Source organism: Leptonotus elevatus, chromosome 4 (genome assembly GCF_054856555.1).
Source record: "Leptonotus elevatus isolate MCC_2025b chromosome 4, RoL_Lele_1.0, whole genome shotgun sequence".
In the NCBI taxonomy this organism is placed as follows: domain Eukaryota; kingdom Metazoa; phylum Chordata; class Actinopteri; order Syngnathiformes; family Syngnathidae; genus Leptonotus; species Leptonotus elevatus.
Genome location: NC_141242.1, coordinates 733,654 through 751,021, shown reverse-complemented (window position 1 = coordinate 751,021; position 17,368 = coordinate 733,654). Strand labels below are relative to the sequence as shown.

Genomic DNA, 17,368 nt, shown 5'->3' with positions numbered 1-17,368 from the left:
CTTCCTTCTTCCGTTTCCTTTTTTTTCTCTTCTTCCGTCTTCCGTTTCCTTTTTTTCTTCTTCTTCCTTCTTCCGTTTCCTTTATTTTTCTCTTCTTTTTTCTTCCATTTCCTTTTTTTTTCTCTTCTTCCGTCTTCCGTTTCCTTTTTTTTTCTCTTCCTTCTTCCGTTTCCTTTATTTTTCTCTTCTTCCATTTCCTTTTTTTTTTTTTCTTCCTTCTTCCGTTTCCTTTTTTTTTCTCTTCTTCCTTCTTCCGTTTCCTTTTTTTTTCTTCTTCCTTCTTCCGTTTCCTTTATTTTTCTCTTCTTCCATTTCCTTTTTTTTTTCTTCTTCCTTCTTCCGTTTCCTTTTTTTTTCTTCTTCCTTCTTCCGTTTCCTTTTTTTTTCTCTTCTTCCTTCTTCCGTTTCCTTTTTTTTTCTCTTCTTCCTTCTTCCGTTTCCTTTTTTTTCTCTTCTTCCGTCTTCCGTTTCCTTTTTTTTTCTCTTCTTCCGTTTCCTTTTTTTTTCTCTTCTTTCTTCTTTCGTTTCCTTTTTTTTTCTCTTCTTCCGTCTTCCGTTTCCTTTTTTTTTCTCTTCCTTCTTCCGTTTCCTTTTTTTTCTCTTCTTCCTTCTTCCGTTTCTTTTTTTTTTCTTCTTCCTTCTTCCGTTTCCTTTTTTTTCTCTTCTTCCTTCTTCCGTTTCCTTTTTTTTCTTCTTCTTCCGTCTTCCGTTTCCTTTTTTTTTCTCTTCTTCCTTCTTCCGTTTCCTTTTTTTTCTCTTCTTCCTTCTTCCGTTTCTTTTTTTTCTCTTCTTTTTTCTTCCATTTCCTTTTTTTCTTCTTCTTCCTTCTTCCGTTTCCTTTATTTTTCTCTTCTTTTTTCTTCCATTTCCTTTTTTTTTTCTTCTTCCTTCTTCCGTTTCCTTTTTTTTCTCTTCTTCCTTCTTCCGTTTCTTTATTTTTCTTCTTCCTTCTTCCGTTTCCTTTATTTTTCTCTTCTTTTTTCTTCCATTTCCTTTTTTTCTTCCTTCTTCTGTTTCCTTTTTTTTTCTCTTCTTCTTTCTTCCGTTTCCTTTTTTTCTCTTCTTCCTTCTTCCGTTTCCTTTTTTTTCTCTTCTTTTTTGTTCCATTTCCTTTTTTTTTTTTTTTTCTTCTTCCATTTCCTTTTTTTTTCTCTTCTTCCTTCTTCCGTTTCCTTTTTTTTCTCTTCTTCCTTCTTCCGTTTCCTTTTTTTTTCTCTTCTTCCTTCTTCCGTTTATTTTTTTTTCTCTTCTTTTTTCTTCCATTTCCTTTTTTTTTCTTCTTCCTTCTTCCGTTTCCTTTATTTTTCTCTTCTTTTTTCTTCCATTTCCTTTTTTTTTTCTTCTTTCTTCTTCCATTTCCTTTTTTTTCCTTCTTCCTTCTTCCGTTTCCTTTTTTCTCTCTTCTTCCTTCTTCCGTTTCCTTTTTTTTTTCTTCTTCCGTCTTCCGTTTCCTTTTTTTTTCTCTTCTTCCGTTTCCTTTTTTTTTCTCTTCTTCCTTCTTCCGTTTCCTTTTTTTTTCTCTTCTTCCTTCTTCCGTTTCCTTTATTTTTCTCTTCTTTTTTCTTCCATTTCCTTTTTTTTTTCTTCTTCCTTCTTCCATTTCCTTTTTTTTCTTCTTCTTTCTTCCGTTTCCTTTTTTTTTCTCTTCTTCCTTCTTCCGTTTCCTTTTTTTTTCTCTTCTTCCGTTTCCTTTTTTTTTCTCTTCTTCCTTCTTCCGTTTCCTTTTTTTTTCTCTTCTTCCGTCTTCCGTTTCCTTTTTTTTTCTCTTCTTCTGTCTTCCGTCTCCTTTTTTTTTCTCTTCTTCCTTCTTCCGTTTCCTTTTTTTTTCTTCTTCCGTCTTCCGTTTCCTTTTTTTTCTCTTCTTCCTTCTTCAGTTTTCTTCTTTTTTCTTCCGTTTCCTTTTTTTTTTTCTTCTTTCTTGTTCCATTTCCTTTTTTTTTTCTTCTTCCTTCTTCCGTTTCCTTTTTTTTTTCTCTTCTTCCTTCTTCCGTTTCCTTTTTTTTTCTCTTCTTCCGTCTTCCGTTTCCTTTTTTTCTTCTTCTTCCTTCTTCCGTTTCCTTTATTTTTCTCTTCTTTTTTCTTCCATTTCCTTTTTTTTTTCTTCTTCCTTCTTCCGTTTCCTTTTTTTTCTCTTCTTCCTTCTTCCGTTTCTTTATTTTTCTTCTTCCTTCTTCCGTTTCCTTTATTTTTCTCTTCTTTTTTCTTCCATTTCCTTTTTTTCTTCCTTCTTCTGTTTCCTTTTTTTTTCTCTTCTTCTTTCTTCCGTTTCCTTTTTTTCTCTTCTTCCTTCATCCGTTTCCTTTTTTTTCTCTTCTTTTTTGTTCCATTTCCTTTTTTTTTTTTCTTTCTTCTTCCATTTCCTTTTTTTTTCTCTTCTTCCTTCTTCCGTTTCCTTTTTTTTCTCTTCTTCCTTCTTCCGTTTCCTTTTTTTTTCTCTTCTTCCTTCTTCCGTTTATTTTTTTTTCTCTTCTTTTTTCTTCCATTTCCTTTTTTTTTCTTCTTCCTTCTTCCGTTTCCTTTATTTTTCTCTTCTTTTTTCTTCCATTTCCTTTTTTTTTTCTTCTTTCTTCTTCCATTTCCTTTTTTTTTCTTCTTCCTTCTTCCGTTTCCTTTTTTCTCTCTTCTTCCTTCTTCCGTTTCCTTTTTTTTTTCTTCTTCCGTCTTCCGTTTCCTTTTTTTTTCTCTTCTTCCGTTTCCTTTTTTTTTCTCTTCTTCCTTCTTCCGTTTCCTTTTTTTTTCTCTTCTTCCTTCTTCCGTTTCCTTTTTTTTTCTCCTCTTCCTTCTTCCGTTTCCTTTATTTTTCTCTTCTTTTTTCTTCCATTTCCTTTTTTTTTTCTTCTTCCTTCTTCCATTTCCTTTTTTTTCTTCTTCTTTCTTCCGTTTCCTTTTTTTTCTCTTCTTCCTTCTTCCGTTTCCTTTTTTTTTCTCTTCTTCCGTCTTCCGTTTCCTTTTTTTCTCTTCTTCCGTTTCCTTTTTTTTTCTCTTCTTCCGTTTCCTTTTTTTTTCTCTTCTTCCTTTTTCCGTTTCCTTTTTTTTTCTCTTCTTCCGTCTTCCGTTTCCTTTTTTTTTCTCTTCTTCTGTCTTCCGTCTCCTTTTTTTTTCTCTTCTTCCTTCTTCCGTTTCCTTTTTTTTTCTTCTTCCGTCTTCCGTTTCCTTTTTTTTCTCTTCTTCCTTCTTCAGTTTTCTTCTTTTTTCTTCCGTTTCCTTTTTTTTTTTCTTCTTTCTTGTTCCATTTCCTTTTTTTTTCTTCTTCCTTCTTCCGTTTCCTTTTTTTTTTCTTCTTCCTTCTTCCGTTTCCTTTTTTTTCTTCTTCTTTCTTCCGTTTCCTTTTTTTTTCTCTTCTTCCTTCTTCCGTTTCCTTTTTTTTTCTCTTCTTCCGTCTTCCGTTTCCTTTTTTTCTCTTCTTCCGTTTCCTTTTTTTTTCTCTTCTTCCGTTTCCTTTTTTTTTCTCTTCTTCCTTCTTCCGTTTCCTTTTTTTTTCTCTTCTTCCGTCTTCCGTTTCCTTTTTTTTTCTCTTCTTCTGTCTTCCGTCTCCTTTTTTTTTCTCTTCTTCCTTCTTCCGTTTCCTTTTTTTTTCTTCTTCCGTCTTCCGTTTCCTTTTTTTTCTCTTCTTCCTTCTTCAGTTTTCTTCTTTTTTCTTCCGTTTCCTTTTTTTTTTTCTTCTTTCTTGTTCCATTTCCTTTTTTTTTCTTCTTCCTTCTTCCGTTTCCTTTTTTTTTTCTCTTCTTCCTTCTTCCGTTTCCTTTTTTTTTCTCTTCTTCCGTCTTCCGTTTCCTTTTTTTCTTCTTCTTCCTTCTTCCGTTTCCTTTATTTTTCTCTTCTTTTTTCTTCCATTTCCTTTTTTTTTTCTTCTTCCTTCTTCCGTTTCCTTTTTTTTCTCTTCTTCCTTCTTCCGTTTCTTTATTTTTCTTCTTCCTTCTTCCGTTTCCTTTATTTTTCTCTTCTTTTTTCTTCCATTTCCTTTTTTTTTTTCTTCTTCCTTCTTCCGTTTCCTTTTTTTTCTTCTTCCTTCTTCCGTTTCCTTTTTTCTTCTCTTCTTCTGTTTCCTTTTTTTTCTCTTCTTCCGTCTTCCGTTTCCTTTTTTTTCTCTTCTTCCGTCTTCCGTTTCCTTTTTTTTTCTCTTCTTCCGTCTTCCGTTTCCTTTTTTTTTCTCTTCTTCCGTCTTCCGTTTCCTTTTTTTTTCTCTTCTTCCGTCTTCCGTTTCCTTTTTTTTTCTCTTCTTCCGTTTCCTTTTTTTTTCTCTTCTTCTTTCTTCCGTTTCCTTTTTTTTCTCTTCTTCCTTCTTCCGTTTCCTTTTTTTTCTCTTCTTCCGTCTTCCGTTTCCTTTTTTTTCTCTTCTTCCGTCTTCCGTTTCCTTTTTTTTTCTCTTCTTCCTTCTTCCGTTTCCTTTTTTTTTCTTCTTCCTTCTTCCGTTTCCTTTTTTTTTCTCTTCTTCCTTCTTCCGTTTCCTTTTTTTTTCTCTCTTCTTCCTTCTTCCGTTGCCTTTTTTTTTCTCTCTTCTTCCTTCTTCCGTTTCCTTTTTTTTTCTTCTTTTTTCTTCCGTTTCCTTTTTTTTTTTTCTTCTTTCTTGTTCCATTTCCTTTTTTTTCTTCTTCCTTCTTCCGTTTCCTTTTTTTTTTCTCTTCTTCCTTCTTCCGTTTCCTTTTTTTTCTCTTCTTCCGTCTTCCGTTTCCTTTTTTTTTCTTCTTCCTTCTTCCGTTTATTTTTTTTTCTCTTCTTTTTTCTTCCATTTCCTTTTTTTTTCTTCTTCCTTCTTCCGTTTCCTTTATTTTTCTCTTCTTTTTTCTTCCATTTCCTTTTTTTTTTCTTCTTCTTCCGTTTCCTTTTTTTTTCTTCTTCCTTCTTCCGTTTCCTTTTTTTTTCTCTTCTTCCTTCTTCCGTTTCCTTTTTTTTCTCTTCTTCCTTCTTCCGTTTCCTTTATTTTTCTCTTCTTTTTTCTTCCATTTCCTTTTTTTTTTTTTTCTTCCTTCTTCCGTTTCTTTTTTCTTCTTCCTTCTTCCATTTCCTTTTTTTTTCTCTTCTTCCTTTTCCTTTTTTTTTTCTCTTCTTCCGTCTTCCGTTTCCTTTTTTTTTCTCTTCTTCCGTTTCCTTTTTTTTTCTCTTCTTCTTTCTTCCGTTTCCTTTTTTTTCTCTTCTTCCTTCTTCCGTTTCCTTTTTTTTCTCTTCTTCCTTCTTCCGTTTCCTTTTTTTTTCTCTTCTTCCTTCTTCCGTTTCCTTTTTTTTTCTCTTCTTCCGTCTTCCGTTTCCTTTTTTTTTCTCTTCTTCCGTCTTCCGTTTCCTTTTTTTTTCTCTTCTTCCGTTTCCTTTTTTTTTCTCTTCTTCTTTCTTCCGTTTCCTTTTTTTTCTCTTCTTCCTTCTTCCGTTTCCTTTTTTTTCTCTTCTTCCTTCTTCCGTTTCCTTTTTTTTCTCTTCTTCCGTCTTCCGTTTCCTTTTTTTTCTCTTCCGTCTTCCGTTTCCTTTTTTTTTCTCTTCTTCCTTCTTCCGTTTCCTTTTTTTTTCTTCTTCCTTCTTCCGTTTCCTTTTTTTTTCTCTTCTTCCTTCTTCCGTTTCCTTTTTTTTTCTCTCTTCTTCCTTCTTCCGTTTCCTTTTTTTTTCTCTCTTCTTCCTTCTTCCGTTTCCTTTTTTTTTCTTCTTTTTTCTTCCGTTTCCTTTTTTTTTTTCTTCTTTCTTGTTCCATTTCCTTTTTTTTCTTCTTCCTTCTTCCGTTTCCTTTTTTTTTTCTCTTCTTCCGTCTTCCGTTTCCTTTTTTTTTCTTCTTCCTTCTTCCGTTTATTTTTTTTTCTCTTCTTTTTTCTTCCATTTCCTTTTTTTTTCTTCTTCCTTCTTCCGTTTCCTTTATTTTTCTCTTCTTTTTTCTTCCATTTCCTTTTTTTTTTTCTTCTTCCTTCTTCCGTTTCCTTTTTTTTTCTTCTTCCTTCTTCCGTTTCCTTTTTTTTTCTCTTCTTCCTTCTTCCGTTTCCTTTTTTTCTCTTCTTCCTTCTTCCATTTCCTTTATTTTTCTCTTCTTTTTTCTTCCATTTCCTTTTTTTTTTTTTTCTTCCTTCTTCCGTTTCTTTTTTTCTTCTTCCTTCTTCCGTTTCCTTTTTTTTTCTCTTCTTCCTTTTCCTTTTTTTTTCTCTTCTTCCGTCTTCCGTTTCCTTTTTTTTTCTCTTCTTCCGTTTCCTTTTTTTTTCTCTTTTTCTTTCTTCCGTTTCCTTTTTTTTCTCTTCTTCCTTCTTCCGTTTCCTTTTTTTTCTCTTCTTCCTTCTTCCGTTTCCTTTTTTTTTCTCTTCTTCCTTCTTCCGTTTCCTTTTTTTTCTCTTCTTCCTTCTTCCGTTTCCTTTTTTTTCTCTTCTTCCTTCGTCCATTTCCAACGTAGCATCCATGCAAAAAAGAGATGTATGACGATGGACCGCCAAAACTGACAAATAAATAAACAAAGGGGAGTGAAAATGAAAACGGATTTAAAAAACATTGAAATACAAACATGTGGCTGAGAGCAATGGGCACAACAACCGTGCCATGATCATATGACGTCACACAACTGATGCGTGTGTGTGCGTGCGGTCGTGCACAGGCGGTGGTGGAGCTGACCAAGGAGCGCGCTTCCGGCGCCATTTTGCTGGTCGTCATCTTGGGAAGTTGTGCCGGCGGCGTCCTCGTGCTGGCCGTCATCGTGCTCGCGCTCTGGAGGGTGCGTATGCGCGCGCGCGCGTTTACACACACACACACACGCGCGCACACTAAGTGAGCTGAAATACTGCCGCATGATGCAATAAGCAAACATGAGCCAAATAAATGTTAGCTGACGGCAGGCGTACGTACGCATACGCACGGGACATTGAAATTGTCTTTACAATGAAAACAATTGATGACAAATGAAGTCGTTGGCCGATTTGAAGTCCATTGATTTGAATGACTTGATTGAACAGATGGCTACATGGACACCTCATTTGCATAAATCACATCAAGAGCATTTCTTGCCACGCTCGCCTCAGCCTCAATTTCCCGCCCATCAACACGGCAGCCCAATTGCAAAATATAATCTCAATCAAAACGTTCATCATTCAAACCAAATACGTTTGATATCTCATCAACTGCCGTTTTTGTAATACATTTTTTAATTGTAGAGACTTTATGGACACCTTGTATGTGAATAATATTGCACTTGTTCGTTGCTTGTTTTCATAATTCTGAGTTGTGATTTTGCACAATAAATGTGCTCAAAATGTGGAGCTCATCTTTTTTTCTTTTTTTGCACACGCACACACACACGCACACCTGTGTTTGTGTACACGTGTGCAGTTGGGCTTCTTCTCCAGGAGGAGGCGGAGTCTGGAACAGGAGGAGCCGGCAGCCAATGGGAAGTCGGCAGATGGGCTGTGACGACGGCGGCCACGCGCGTTGATGTCACTGACGATGTTGACATTCTTTGGAGACATGGGGCGGAGCTTGGGGTGGACACCTGACCACACTCATCCTGGCCACGCCCCTTCCGTAACTTCCCTACAGACGGCCGCCATGAGCACGAGGATACTGGCGGCCATGTTGGCCGCCAACGTCAACTTTGCAGTTAACGTTAGCAATTAACATTGATGTCCACTTTGCAGTTTGCAATTAGCATTAGCATTGAGCTAAATAAAGCAGATATTGTATTAAGTCGTATTTAGGTCAGCTCAGAAGATTTAAACGGCACAATTAGCGCCAATGCTAATGAAGCAGTCAACAAATGAGCATTGAGCTCAACTTCACCAAATTAGCTGTCAAGATGAGCATTGGTGTTAAATCAGCAAAATTCACTTTTGCTCTGATGGAAAAAAAGTAGCTTCACCAAATGAACATTGTTAGCTTTAGCAATTAGCAATTAGCAATGTGCGGTGCCGCCGCCATGAAGGCGCGCATGCTTCATGCACGTTTGTGATTCTTGAAATCACCAGCATTTGAACTGAAAAGCCAAAAACATCGAGGACACTTTAAGAATGAAGACCTTCACTTGTTTAATAACTTTTAAAATGTTATAAATTCTTTTACATTTTGGTAATAAAACATATTGCCGTCGATGGTGTTGTGTTTGTTTTTGTCTTGCCGTTTTGGTTACTGTTTTTGTCGATGTAATTGTCTTCAAATTTCGATATTGCGGTCGTCGTTGATCGCATTGCCGTCGTCCGCGTCTCATTCTTGTCCTCGTCACTGCCGCCGTTTGCGTCTCGTCTGTTATCGTCGCTGTCGTGCTTGTCTGCTGTCATTTTTGTCTTTTCCGTCCATGTCTTTGTCACTGTTGTGTTGTTTTAACATGAGTTGGAAAAAAGTTGTAGCTATTGTCGTTGTCGTTCTCTCGCGGCAGTTTCTGTTTCTGTCGTCAGCAAGAGCACTTTTGAGGCACTTTGTTGGAGGAACTGGAACCTTTTTCCGTTCTTTTTTCTTCTTCAAATCACCCGTTAAATCAAGTCACGCTATCAGCTCGTCGATTACAAATGAAGAGCCGGTCACGCACTTCCCGATGACCCAAGGCGGCGACTTAACGAGATGAGGTCCTTGCGGGCGGAGTCTCTGAGCGAGGTATCGCACTTGCCACATTGGCCGACGATGTCGATGACCTTTATTGGATTTGCGTCCGTCCCCGCGAGAACGCTAACGTGCTGGCTGACGTTGATCCCGTGTGTTAATCATGACGTACTTGTTTGTCTTGGAAATGAGTCACAAACGGCGAGTGGACCATCTTGCGGAAATGAAAATGTCAACCTAGCGAGTCCGGGAACGAGGAATGACTCTGAACGCGTCGTCGCCGCAAAGAACTTTTCAGTCGATTCATTTGGGACACAAAGGATCGCGGTGGCGCGAGCGTTAGCGTGCTAGCATAGCACGCCTCAAATCACAAGACGGACGTCAGTGGAAGTCGACGAACTCCTCGAGGCTGGCGGGAATCTGGTGTCGGTAAGGGACGCGGTGGCGCCGCACGGCGCGCGCCGCCAGGCACTTGAGGCTCATCTTCATCTGCGTCTTGAGGAGGATCTCCGACACGCCGGTGGTGCTCTTGTCCAGCGGCGTCTTCTTCTGCTTGTTGGTGCGGTCCGTGTGCGCGCCCGCCTCCACCAGGCTGATGATGATGGCGTGCAGCGTCAGGAAGTCACTGATGGGACGGTTGTACTGCACGATGACGTGCAGCGGCGTGTTGCCCTCGTGGTCCACCGCGTCCACGCGGGCGCCGCAGTCCAGCAGCAGCTTGGTCACCTGAGACGGACGAGACAATGCAAAGCTCAGGTGGAGGTCCATGTTAGCCGGCGGCGGCGGCGGCGTTTGCGCGTGACCGTCCCGACCTGCGCGTTGGGGAAGCCGCACACGTCGTTGGTGTGGAAGTCGTTGACGGGCGTGCTGGAGCTGATGGCCAGGTGCAGGAGCGTGGCGCCGTCGCGGGCCCGCGGGTCCAGCCGCACCACGTCGTACACGTGCTTGTTGATGCGGGCGCGCTGGCGCTCGTCGCCGCACGCCGTCTTGGTGGCGATGCAGGCCAGGTAGAGGAAGGTGAAGACGTTGGACTCGTAGTTGTCGGCCGCCTGGGCCAGCTCGCCCTCCGGCGCCGACTGGGCGCGCGTCATGCTGTGGCCGATCTCCAGCGCGCTGCAGCCCAGGACCTGCTCCACCTGCAAAAGCGCACAAATGAGCCCAAAGGAACAGTTGATGACGAGGAGGCGCTTGGGGGAGGTCACTTGAAATTGCCACGCAAAACTAAACAAACGGCCGACATTGGTGGAATCGTCACAAACAAAAAATAGGGTTAGGGTTTGAAAATAGGATTTTCAAATAGGATTGGGGTTTCAAATTAGGATTTTAAACTTGGGTTGGGATTTCAGGGTGGGGTTTAAAATGAGGGTTCGAGATTAAAAGTGGCGTTTGTAAAACGGCATCAGGGTTTCAAAGTAGGGTTTTAAATAAAAACCATAAAAGCCTGCTAAGGCGTCAATGTATTATTTGGTGATCTTAATGTTGAACACGTGACGTTCTGAGGATGTTTGCAGTTTTGCTGACGAGACAAAAAAAAGAGGTGGTTTTTTTCTTGCTTTTGAAATTTGAGGTACTCAAGTCGTCGTCTCGCGGCAAAATGTTCCCATACATGCGACGTTTTCAACTTTGCCTTCACGTCAACCCGCCATCCGCCATCCGCCCCCCCGACCCCAATTGGCAAAGCGCGGGATCAAAGACGGTCGTCGGCACGTCAAACGAAAGACGTGAAATGGTGCGAATATTTGCGAGCGGCGGGAGACAAACCGCGTCGGCGTCCAGTCGCTCCTTCAGGTGCAGCACCTGCGAGAAGACCTGCGCGAAGCGCAGCAGGTCCTTGTGCGTGCTGCGGTGGCCGCGCTGGCGCAGGCGCAGCGCGTGCAGCCACAGCTTGACGCAGCGCTCGAACTCCATGTTGTCGGCGTAGACGGCGCCGCGGTAGATGATGGGGTGCGACACGTCGGCGCTGTCGGGGCCCAGGATGCGCTCGCGGATCATCAGGCCCTCCATGTGCAGCGCGTCGTGGTCCGAGCGGATGGCCTCCAGCTCGGCCGGCGTGCGGCACTCGGGGCGGCCGCCGTACGCCCCGGCGGGCGGCGGCGGCTCCTTGTCCGGCACGCCGTGGCGGCGGCGCTCGTCCATGGCGGCGCGCAGGTAGCGGTAGGTCTTGTCGACGTCGTAGTTCTCGCGGTCGTTGGCGAAGGAGGCGCCCAGCAGTTCCAGCGCCTCCACGCGGCGCGCCGGCTCGCAACTGTCGTGCGCCAGCAGCAGCTCCACCACGTCCTCCTTGCAGCTCTCCGCCGCCACCTTCAGCGGCGTCATGCCGTGGCCGTTGGCCGCCATGACGGCGCGCCGCCGCACCAGCTCGGCCACCACGGCCAGGTGGCCGGCGTCGGCGGCGAAGTGCAGGGCGGTGGCGCCGCAATGCGCCCTGGCGTTGGGGTCGGCGCCGCGCTCCAGCAGGAAGCCGACCACGTCGCCGTGGCCCTTGTAGGCGGCGATCATCAGGCAGGTGTTGTCGTACTTGTTGGTGATTGCCATGTCGGCGGCGTGCTCCACCAAGAAGCGCACGATGTCCAGCCGGCCGTCGAAGCAGGCCGCCCGCAGCGGCGTGGAGTTGGTGACGGTGGTGTGGTTGACGTTGGCGCCGTGAGCCACCAGCTGCCGCACCGCCTCAAAGTGGCCCGCGCCCGCCGCGCACCACAGCGCCGTCGCACCGTCGATCACGTAGCTGCGGGGACGCAAAAGGGGGACAGCTCCTTCAATAATCAACTTTTGGAGGGCGGGGCAATCCACGAAGGTCGCATCGAGTACATCTAAATACTCGTTATTTACGACCTTTTGTCCATTGAACGCCAACAAAATTAGCCTACGCTAAACGGTGAGCAATCGTGATCAGTAATTATCAACAAACTACCGTTTTAAGTTCACACGCGCGTCATAAATCATTTCTTCAAAGTCACTCAGCGAGTGGAGCTAAAAAGGTCCGCGTCGAAACACGGACGGCGCCGCAAACGTGGTTGGGATCGTCCAGACAACCGATTTTGAAAGCCGACTGACTATTTTTCATGCGCAAACGCGGATGCCGGTTTTGCTCTGTTGGGAAAAAAAGGAAGAAATAAAATAGCGAGCCCCAATGACAACATAAGTCGCCAATGGAAGGAGGAGAACTGAACTGATGGGACACTGTGACTTACTAAGAAGAATGTATTTGCTTAACACGGGACATATTTCTTTCTTCTTTATTTAGTTTAAAAATAAACTAGATTGTGTTGAATGGGAAAATACTGTTTTAATACCGCAATGTTAATACCGCGCCACCGCGATATGTTTGCTCACCGATATCATACCGTCCTATCGACTCTGACATCGGCGACCGGTCCGTTTGCCTCCCGCGCCCCGCGCTTGCCCACCCCACCGGCCCGTGTCCACTTACCCGTCGAACCGCGTGGTGCCGGTCTGCTCCGTGTCCACGCGGTAGTGCTCGAGCAGCAGGCGGACCACCTTGTCGTGGCCGTTGCGGGCGGCGATGATGAGCGGCGTGGACCGCTGGCCCGCCTGCTGGCTGACGTGGGCCAGCAGGAAGCGCGTCTCGGCCTCGCTGTGGTTGAGCAGCAGCGCGGCCAGCGTCAGGACGCGACCCTCGCTGGCCGCCTTGTGCACGTAACCGGCCAGGGACTCCATGCGGGCCCCGCGCGTCGCCTCCTCCGCCGCCGAAGCCGACGCCGACGCCCCCGCCTCGCTTCCAGGTGCTGCCCGCGACGTCCAGCCGGCGAGCAGCCCATCAAAACGTTCGGGCGGGCCCCCCCACGCGCATGGAAAGCCGCGGGGCGCCTCCGTGGCGCTGATGGTCCGAGCGAGGGCAAAAGGGGAACGGGCGGAAGTGCTCGTCGCCCCGCGGCGGTCCGCCCGAGCCTTCCGGCTAGCCCAGATGCTAGCCGAGATGCTAGCGTGCTTGCGGCAGAGGGAGCCGTCAAACGACGCAAATGTCACTTTTAAAAGACAAATAAAAGCACCGGCTCGTTCCTCGTCGTCGCGAGAACCGCACAAGGTTCTTGCTGTGCTAAATTAAAAGGTATAAAAACGTTGGACATGTCGTTAAAAGGAATCCGGGGCAGCAGCGGTTTCACTTCAGGATGGCGAGCAACTTTCCGGAAGTCAAGTCCGACGCCAAAATACGTCCGACTGGAACATTCGTCGTTCGCAGTGAAAAAGTTCCTCGTCTGAAACACTTCCGGGGTACGCTCCAAGAAAACCAAACCAAACACTTGCGTTCACTTCACAGTATACGATCGTGTATCGATCATATATACAATGTCAAATACGAATGTCGTACATTTATCCATAAAACAGAAATCAATCAATCAATCAATGAAAAGCCCCAACCCCAGAAAAATGACTCCGAAAATCAGGATTAACCAAGCAACGTAAATGAAAGCAATCCGCTCCAGTGGGCACACAAACGTTAAACCGCCGGTAAAAACAAAAAACAAATGCCTTTTTAAAAACAAAAAAAATCTGAGCAAAGAAGTGACCTTTTCTTCAAAAATAAAGCCTAATGGGGATAAATGTTGAAAGCCAACGCTTTGTTGTTGGAAAAATTGGACTATTTTTTTTAAAAAAATATGATTTAGTCGCACAATCATTTTTCCCCTTAAAAACTTCCATTTTGTCAGAAAAAAAATCTTTTTTCTTGAAAACTACAATGATCAATGTGATTGTAAAATGTATCTGGATTTATTTTGTGCAACCACTTGACGAAATGAAATTGAGTCACTTCCACACACCATTTATTTTTTGAAACATTTGAAAATAGATTTTTTTTTCAAATAACTAATTCATTTTTAAAAATGGGTTTTCTTTTTTTATGAATTGATATTTCATGACAATTCTAAGAAAATGTTTTGTAGACGATCAACACCATTGGAGGCTTTTTAATGAAATTTGGCCTCCAAGGAGCAAATTCTGCTGGAGCTCATTTTATTCGTCAAAGGCTTTTCTTTCCCAACTTGATTCATTATTATTATTATTTTAGCTGACGCAAGTTTGCAACAAATCTCTTTCTGTTTGTTTGTCCTTTGGTTTGCCATTAAAACACCACAAAAATCCTGCTGGGTGCTCGTTTTTGCGCACAACACTTTTTACAACACATATTGGCTGTGAGAAAATGCGACAACCTTTGAATTTTTTTTATTTTTAATGCCTTGTTTACGAAAAATAATCAGACTTCCCGTCTCCCGAGCAACTATAGACAAAAATATATATTTTTTCACTAATAAAGTGAACTTGTTTTCTTAAGAAATTGGGTGAACTCAATTCTCCCCTCCCCATTAAATAAAGAAATAAGAACTGAGCTTTTATCCTAAAACTGCTTCATGACATATTTTATGGAAAAAAACAAAAGTTTAAAGCCAACGCTTTGTTTTTGAAGAATTGGAATCGTTGTGTAAGCTCGACTGCCTCGCCCCAAAAAAAGAAAACATTTTAAAAAATCTTTTTAAATAAGATTCCAAGTCTCAAAATAAATCGTTTTTTCCCCACAAATGCCAATTTTCTGAACCAAATTGGCTTTTTTAAACTACGACTTTCGAAACTTGTGAAGTTGTTTCCACAAAAAAAAAAAAAATAATAATTCATGGAAACAATTCCGATTCATTCCAATTGAAAGGAAATGTTTAGTTGAAAAAGCCCAGCAAGAAAATATGGCTTTATACTTTTGTGAACGTTTTAATAATAAATAAATGCCTTTATTATTATTTTTAAATCTGAAGAAATAAGAAGTGACCTTTTCTCCACCTTTCTGCTTCATGACATCTTTTATGGAAAAGCAAAAAGTTTAAAGCCAACACTTTGTTTTTCAAAAATTGGACTCGTTGTGTAAGCCAGTGGTCCTCAACCTTGGTCCTCGGGCATCCAGCCTGTTTTCCATGTCTCCCGCAGCCAACACAGGTGATTCATATCATTAGCAAGCTCTGGAGAAGCCTGATAACGATTCCCACCTGTGTTGGCTGCGGGAGACATGGAAAACAGGCTGGATGAGATTTTTCATTCTTTACTTTTTATTTTGTTTTGACCTTTTTGTTCGTTTTCATTCATCTCAAACTGATTGAAAAAGCTTCCTTTTCATGTCCTCGTTTTTAATGGATGACAAATATGCTGTATTTGTGGAGCGCAAGATCAAAGAAAGGTCAGCAAGTATCGTGTAATAAAGTCAAGTACAATCGTCAAAGGATTGTTTGAGCTTCCATCTTGTGCGCGGCCCAACAGCAACTCATGACAAAATCAATGGATTTCAAAATCAATGGATTTCAAAATGGACCCCAAAGCCCCAAAAGAGTGTTTGATGAACTGACAAAAGAGGAAAACAAAGGATTGCTTTTAGAAACTGGATTTGTCCTTCCACTCGGTTTCGCTTCTTGCCAAGCATTTTCGTTTGTATTTCTTTGACAAAACATTTGTTCCTTTCTTTCTTTTCACCAACCGCACCAGCGGTTCTCAAATTGGGGCACGTGAAGGCACAGCAGGGGGTGCGTGGGAAAAAGTCGCATCCATGCAAAAATGCTCCACAAATATGAAGTGATGTCAAGAGTTCATGAAAAATCAAAGTGGATCCAATGAACGTTGCAATCAATGTGACAGCAAATCAATCCGACGTCGATCATTTCCAATCAACTCGATCATTTCCTTTTGAGAGCAGATGTTTCCGATCATCCCGAATGTTTTGTTGCACGCGCTATTTTCGTCAAATTGCGGCCGAGCGGAAAGTGTGCAAAATGGCGGCTCGCTCTCCTTGATGATGCAATGTTGTGCAAACGGCGCCGTTTTGGGGCTCGGCTGGAGAGTGGCCATTTTGGAATCCATTTGGGCAAACCCCCAACGGAAGAAACGAAACATGGGCCTGAAGTGAAGGCAGAAGCAAAGTCTGTCCGTCCGTCCTTCCGTCCGTCCTTCCGTGTCAAGCGGTTTGATGTCAAAGGCGCTTTCAAACCGCCGCCGCCGCCGTCACAAAGCGCTTACAAAACATATCAAAGAAAACACGCAAGCAGTCTTTTGGGCGTTCCGACAAACGCTTTGTTGCTGAACTTGTCATCAATCATCATCATCATCATCATCATCATCATCATCATCATCATCCGTTTGCTTTGGCGACTTGACGTCAACTTGAAGGCTCGATGACGCGTGGCGCCGCCTTGATCCTTTACGACCTTTTACGTTGGATGCGCATCATAAGGAGTCGCTCGGCTGTGGATTTAAGCAGCGAGGAGCGAACGCTCGCCAGACACACGCCAGCCAAAGCCAAGCAAGACCGGAACCACGCAAGACCGGAACCACGCAAGAGCGGATCCACGCAAGACCTCCAGCGAACCACGGCAGCGCTCTCCATTGTCAAGCGGCAGGATGAAGATCAAAGTTGCTTTGGGCCTCCTCCTCTTCTGCGCTCACCTGATGACAGGTAAGAACACGCTTGCTATTGCGGCAAGTTGGCGGCGTCAAGCCCAAGCCAGTCGGCGGTCGGTCCGAATGACCGCCATTGGCAACAATTCGTCATCCGCGTGGACGCAAAGCAGCTTTTTTTTCTAAAAACGTGCATTTCTTTGATCAAAGATTGCGCAATGCAGATTCTTTCCCGTAGCTTTGATGTATTATTGATAAGATTGAACACGTAAAAAGTCCAAATCGAAAGCAAAGGATCGTCAATAAATGTCAGAATTGAGCACATGAAGCAGAACTTAACCACTTGTCTTCCCGCATCCCTCCATCTTCCGCCGCATCCCCGAACCCGGGTCGCCCGGCAGCAGTTTCGGCGGCGGCGCCCAACTACGCCACCAAGACACCGTTTCTGCCGCCAGCGATGGCCCAAGGCAAGTCGCCATTCGGGTCGCTCGCTTTTTGGAGTCGCTTTGAATGCCACGTCGATGCAAAGACCAACTTTGTGTATTCAAGCTACGTTTGAGCAGTTGCTAATTATTGGCGTTTTTAGCCAATCGCACTTGTTTGTAAAGCGCCGGCAACCGTCTTTGCTCAGATGCCGTGACCTTCGACTGCCTCGTGTGCGCCGACGAAGCGGCTTGCACCACCTGCCTCGCCGACAACTCTTGCACCAAGAGCGGCGAATGCGCGAACAAAAAATGCTTCACCACCACGAGTAAGTTGAACCGGAAGCTCGGCGCCCGCCGGTTGAAGGTGCCACGCGACGGCCGGCAAAACGTGCTGCTGTTTTTTCCCCCCGCCGCTTGCAGCCGCAGAAAAGGTGACCCAGAAGGGCTGCGTTGACGCGGAGGCGTGCGAAGGCGACACCGCCTGCTGCGAGGCAAGCATGTGCAACGGCGCCATCGCTGTGGGCGGCGACGCGGCGCTGCTGCTGCCGCTGCTGGCCGCCGCCTGCCTGGCGCTCTTCCAGTGACGCGCGACGAAGGCGACGGCGGCGGCGGCGCTCGTCCTTCGCTTGCGGTCCGGTCCCGACCGGCTTTCGCCGGATGCTTCCTTCCGCGCGTGCGCGCGCTCGTGCCAACCGCCGCCGGCGGCCTTTTCGTCACATGCTTTCTCAATAAAGTGCAAAGCCATCGCCTCTGTCGCGTCCCGTTTGTCGCGTCCTGTTTGTCCCGGCTGGTGACCGCTCACTAAAAAGTCAATGGGAATTCGTCATGCAAAAAATGTGGACATAAATCAAGACATAAAAAGTGTAGAACCGGGGTCCTATTCCATCACACCGCAAAGTGACTTCGGTCTTTATTTCACATGAGCGATTCGTTTGAGCTTAGCGTCGGTCCCAAAACGGATCAATCGCTCAACCCGAACGCATCCCCTCGGGAAGGTTAGCCAAGTACGGTGGCCCTGAAGGGCAAAACGCAAAAACATTCAAACACTACAGCAATCAAAAACCACAAAC

The 17,368-nt window shown here is 44.0% G+C and overlaps 3 protein-coding genes across 7 annotated transcripts in view; 2 read left to right on the top strand and 1 right to left on the bottom strand.

Moving 5' to 3' along the window:
• The window catches only part of LOC147174888 (integrin alpha-11-like), a 34,802-nt gene extending 26,763 nt beyond the window's left edge, over nt 1-8,039 (top strand). For all 4 annotated transcript variants that reach the window (XM_086073553.1, XM_086073554.1, XM_086073552.1 and 1 more), the window contains 2 exons: nt 6,557-6,673; nt 7,285-8,039. In XM_086073553.1, the coding sequence (XP_085929679.1) occupies nt 6,557-6,673; nt 7,285-7,365 (198 nt within the window). In that variant the 3' untranslated portion in view covers nt 7,366-8,039. The remainder of the gene's footprint in view (nt 1-6,556; nt 6,674-7,284) is intronic.
• Nucleotides 7,964-12,783, bottom strand: fem1b (fem-1 homolog b). The gene is made up of 4 exons (XM_086073555.1): nt 11,915-12,783; nt 10,246-11,209; nt 9,297-9,620; nt 7,964-9,210 (listed from the first exon to the last, which is right to left on the bottom strand). Exons 1-4 carry the CDS (start codon nt 12,160-12,162, stop codon nt 8,866-8,868), a joined length of 1,881 nt encoding a protein of 626 aa, XP_085929681.1. The 5' UTR covers nt 12,163-12,783; the 3' UTR covers nt 7,964-8,865.
• A 2,948-nt stretch (nt 12,784-15,731) lies between these two features.
• Nucleotides 15,732-17,044, top strand: LOC147174886 (uncharacterized). Of its 2 annotated transcripts, none has more exons than XM_086073102.1 (4): nt 15,732-15,931; nt 16,278-16,340; nt 16,505-16,624; nt 16,719-17,044. In XM_086073102.1, exons 1-4 carry the CDS (start codon nt 15,877-15,879, stop codon nt 16,880-16,882), a joined length of 402 nt encoding a protein of 133 aa, XP_085929228.1. In that variant the 5' UTR covers nt 15,732-15,876; the 3' UTR covers nt 16,883-17,044. The 2 variants fall into 2 exon arrangements, with proteins under 2 accessions (XP_085929228.1, XP_085929227.1); XM_086073101.1 differs by having other exon boundaries at nt 15,735-15,931; nt 16,275-16,340.
• Nucleotides 17,045-17,368: the final 324 nt, after the last annotated feature.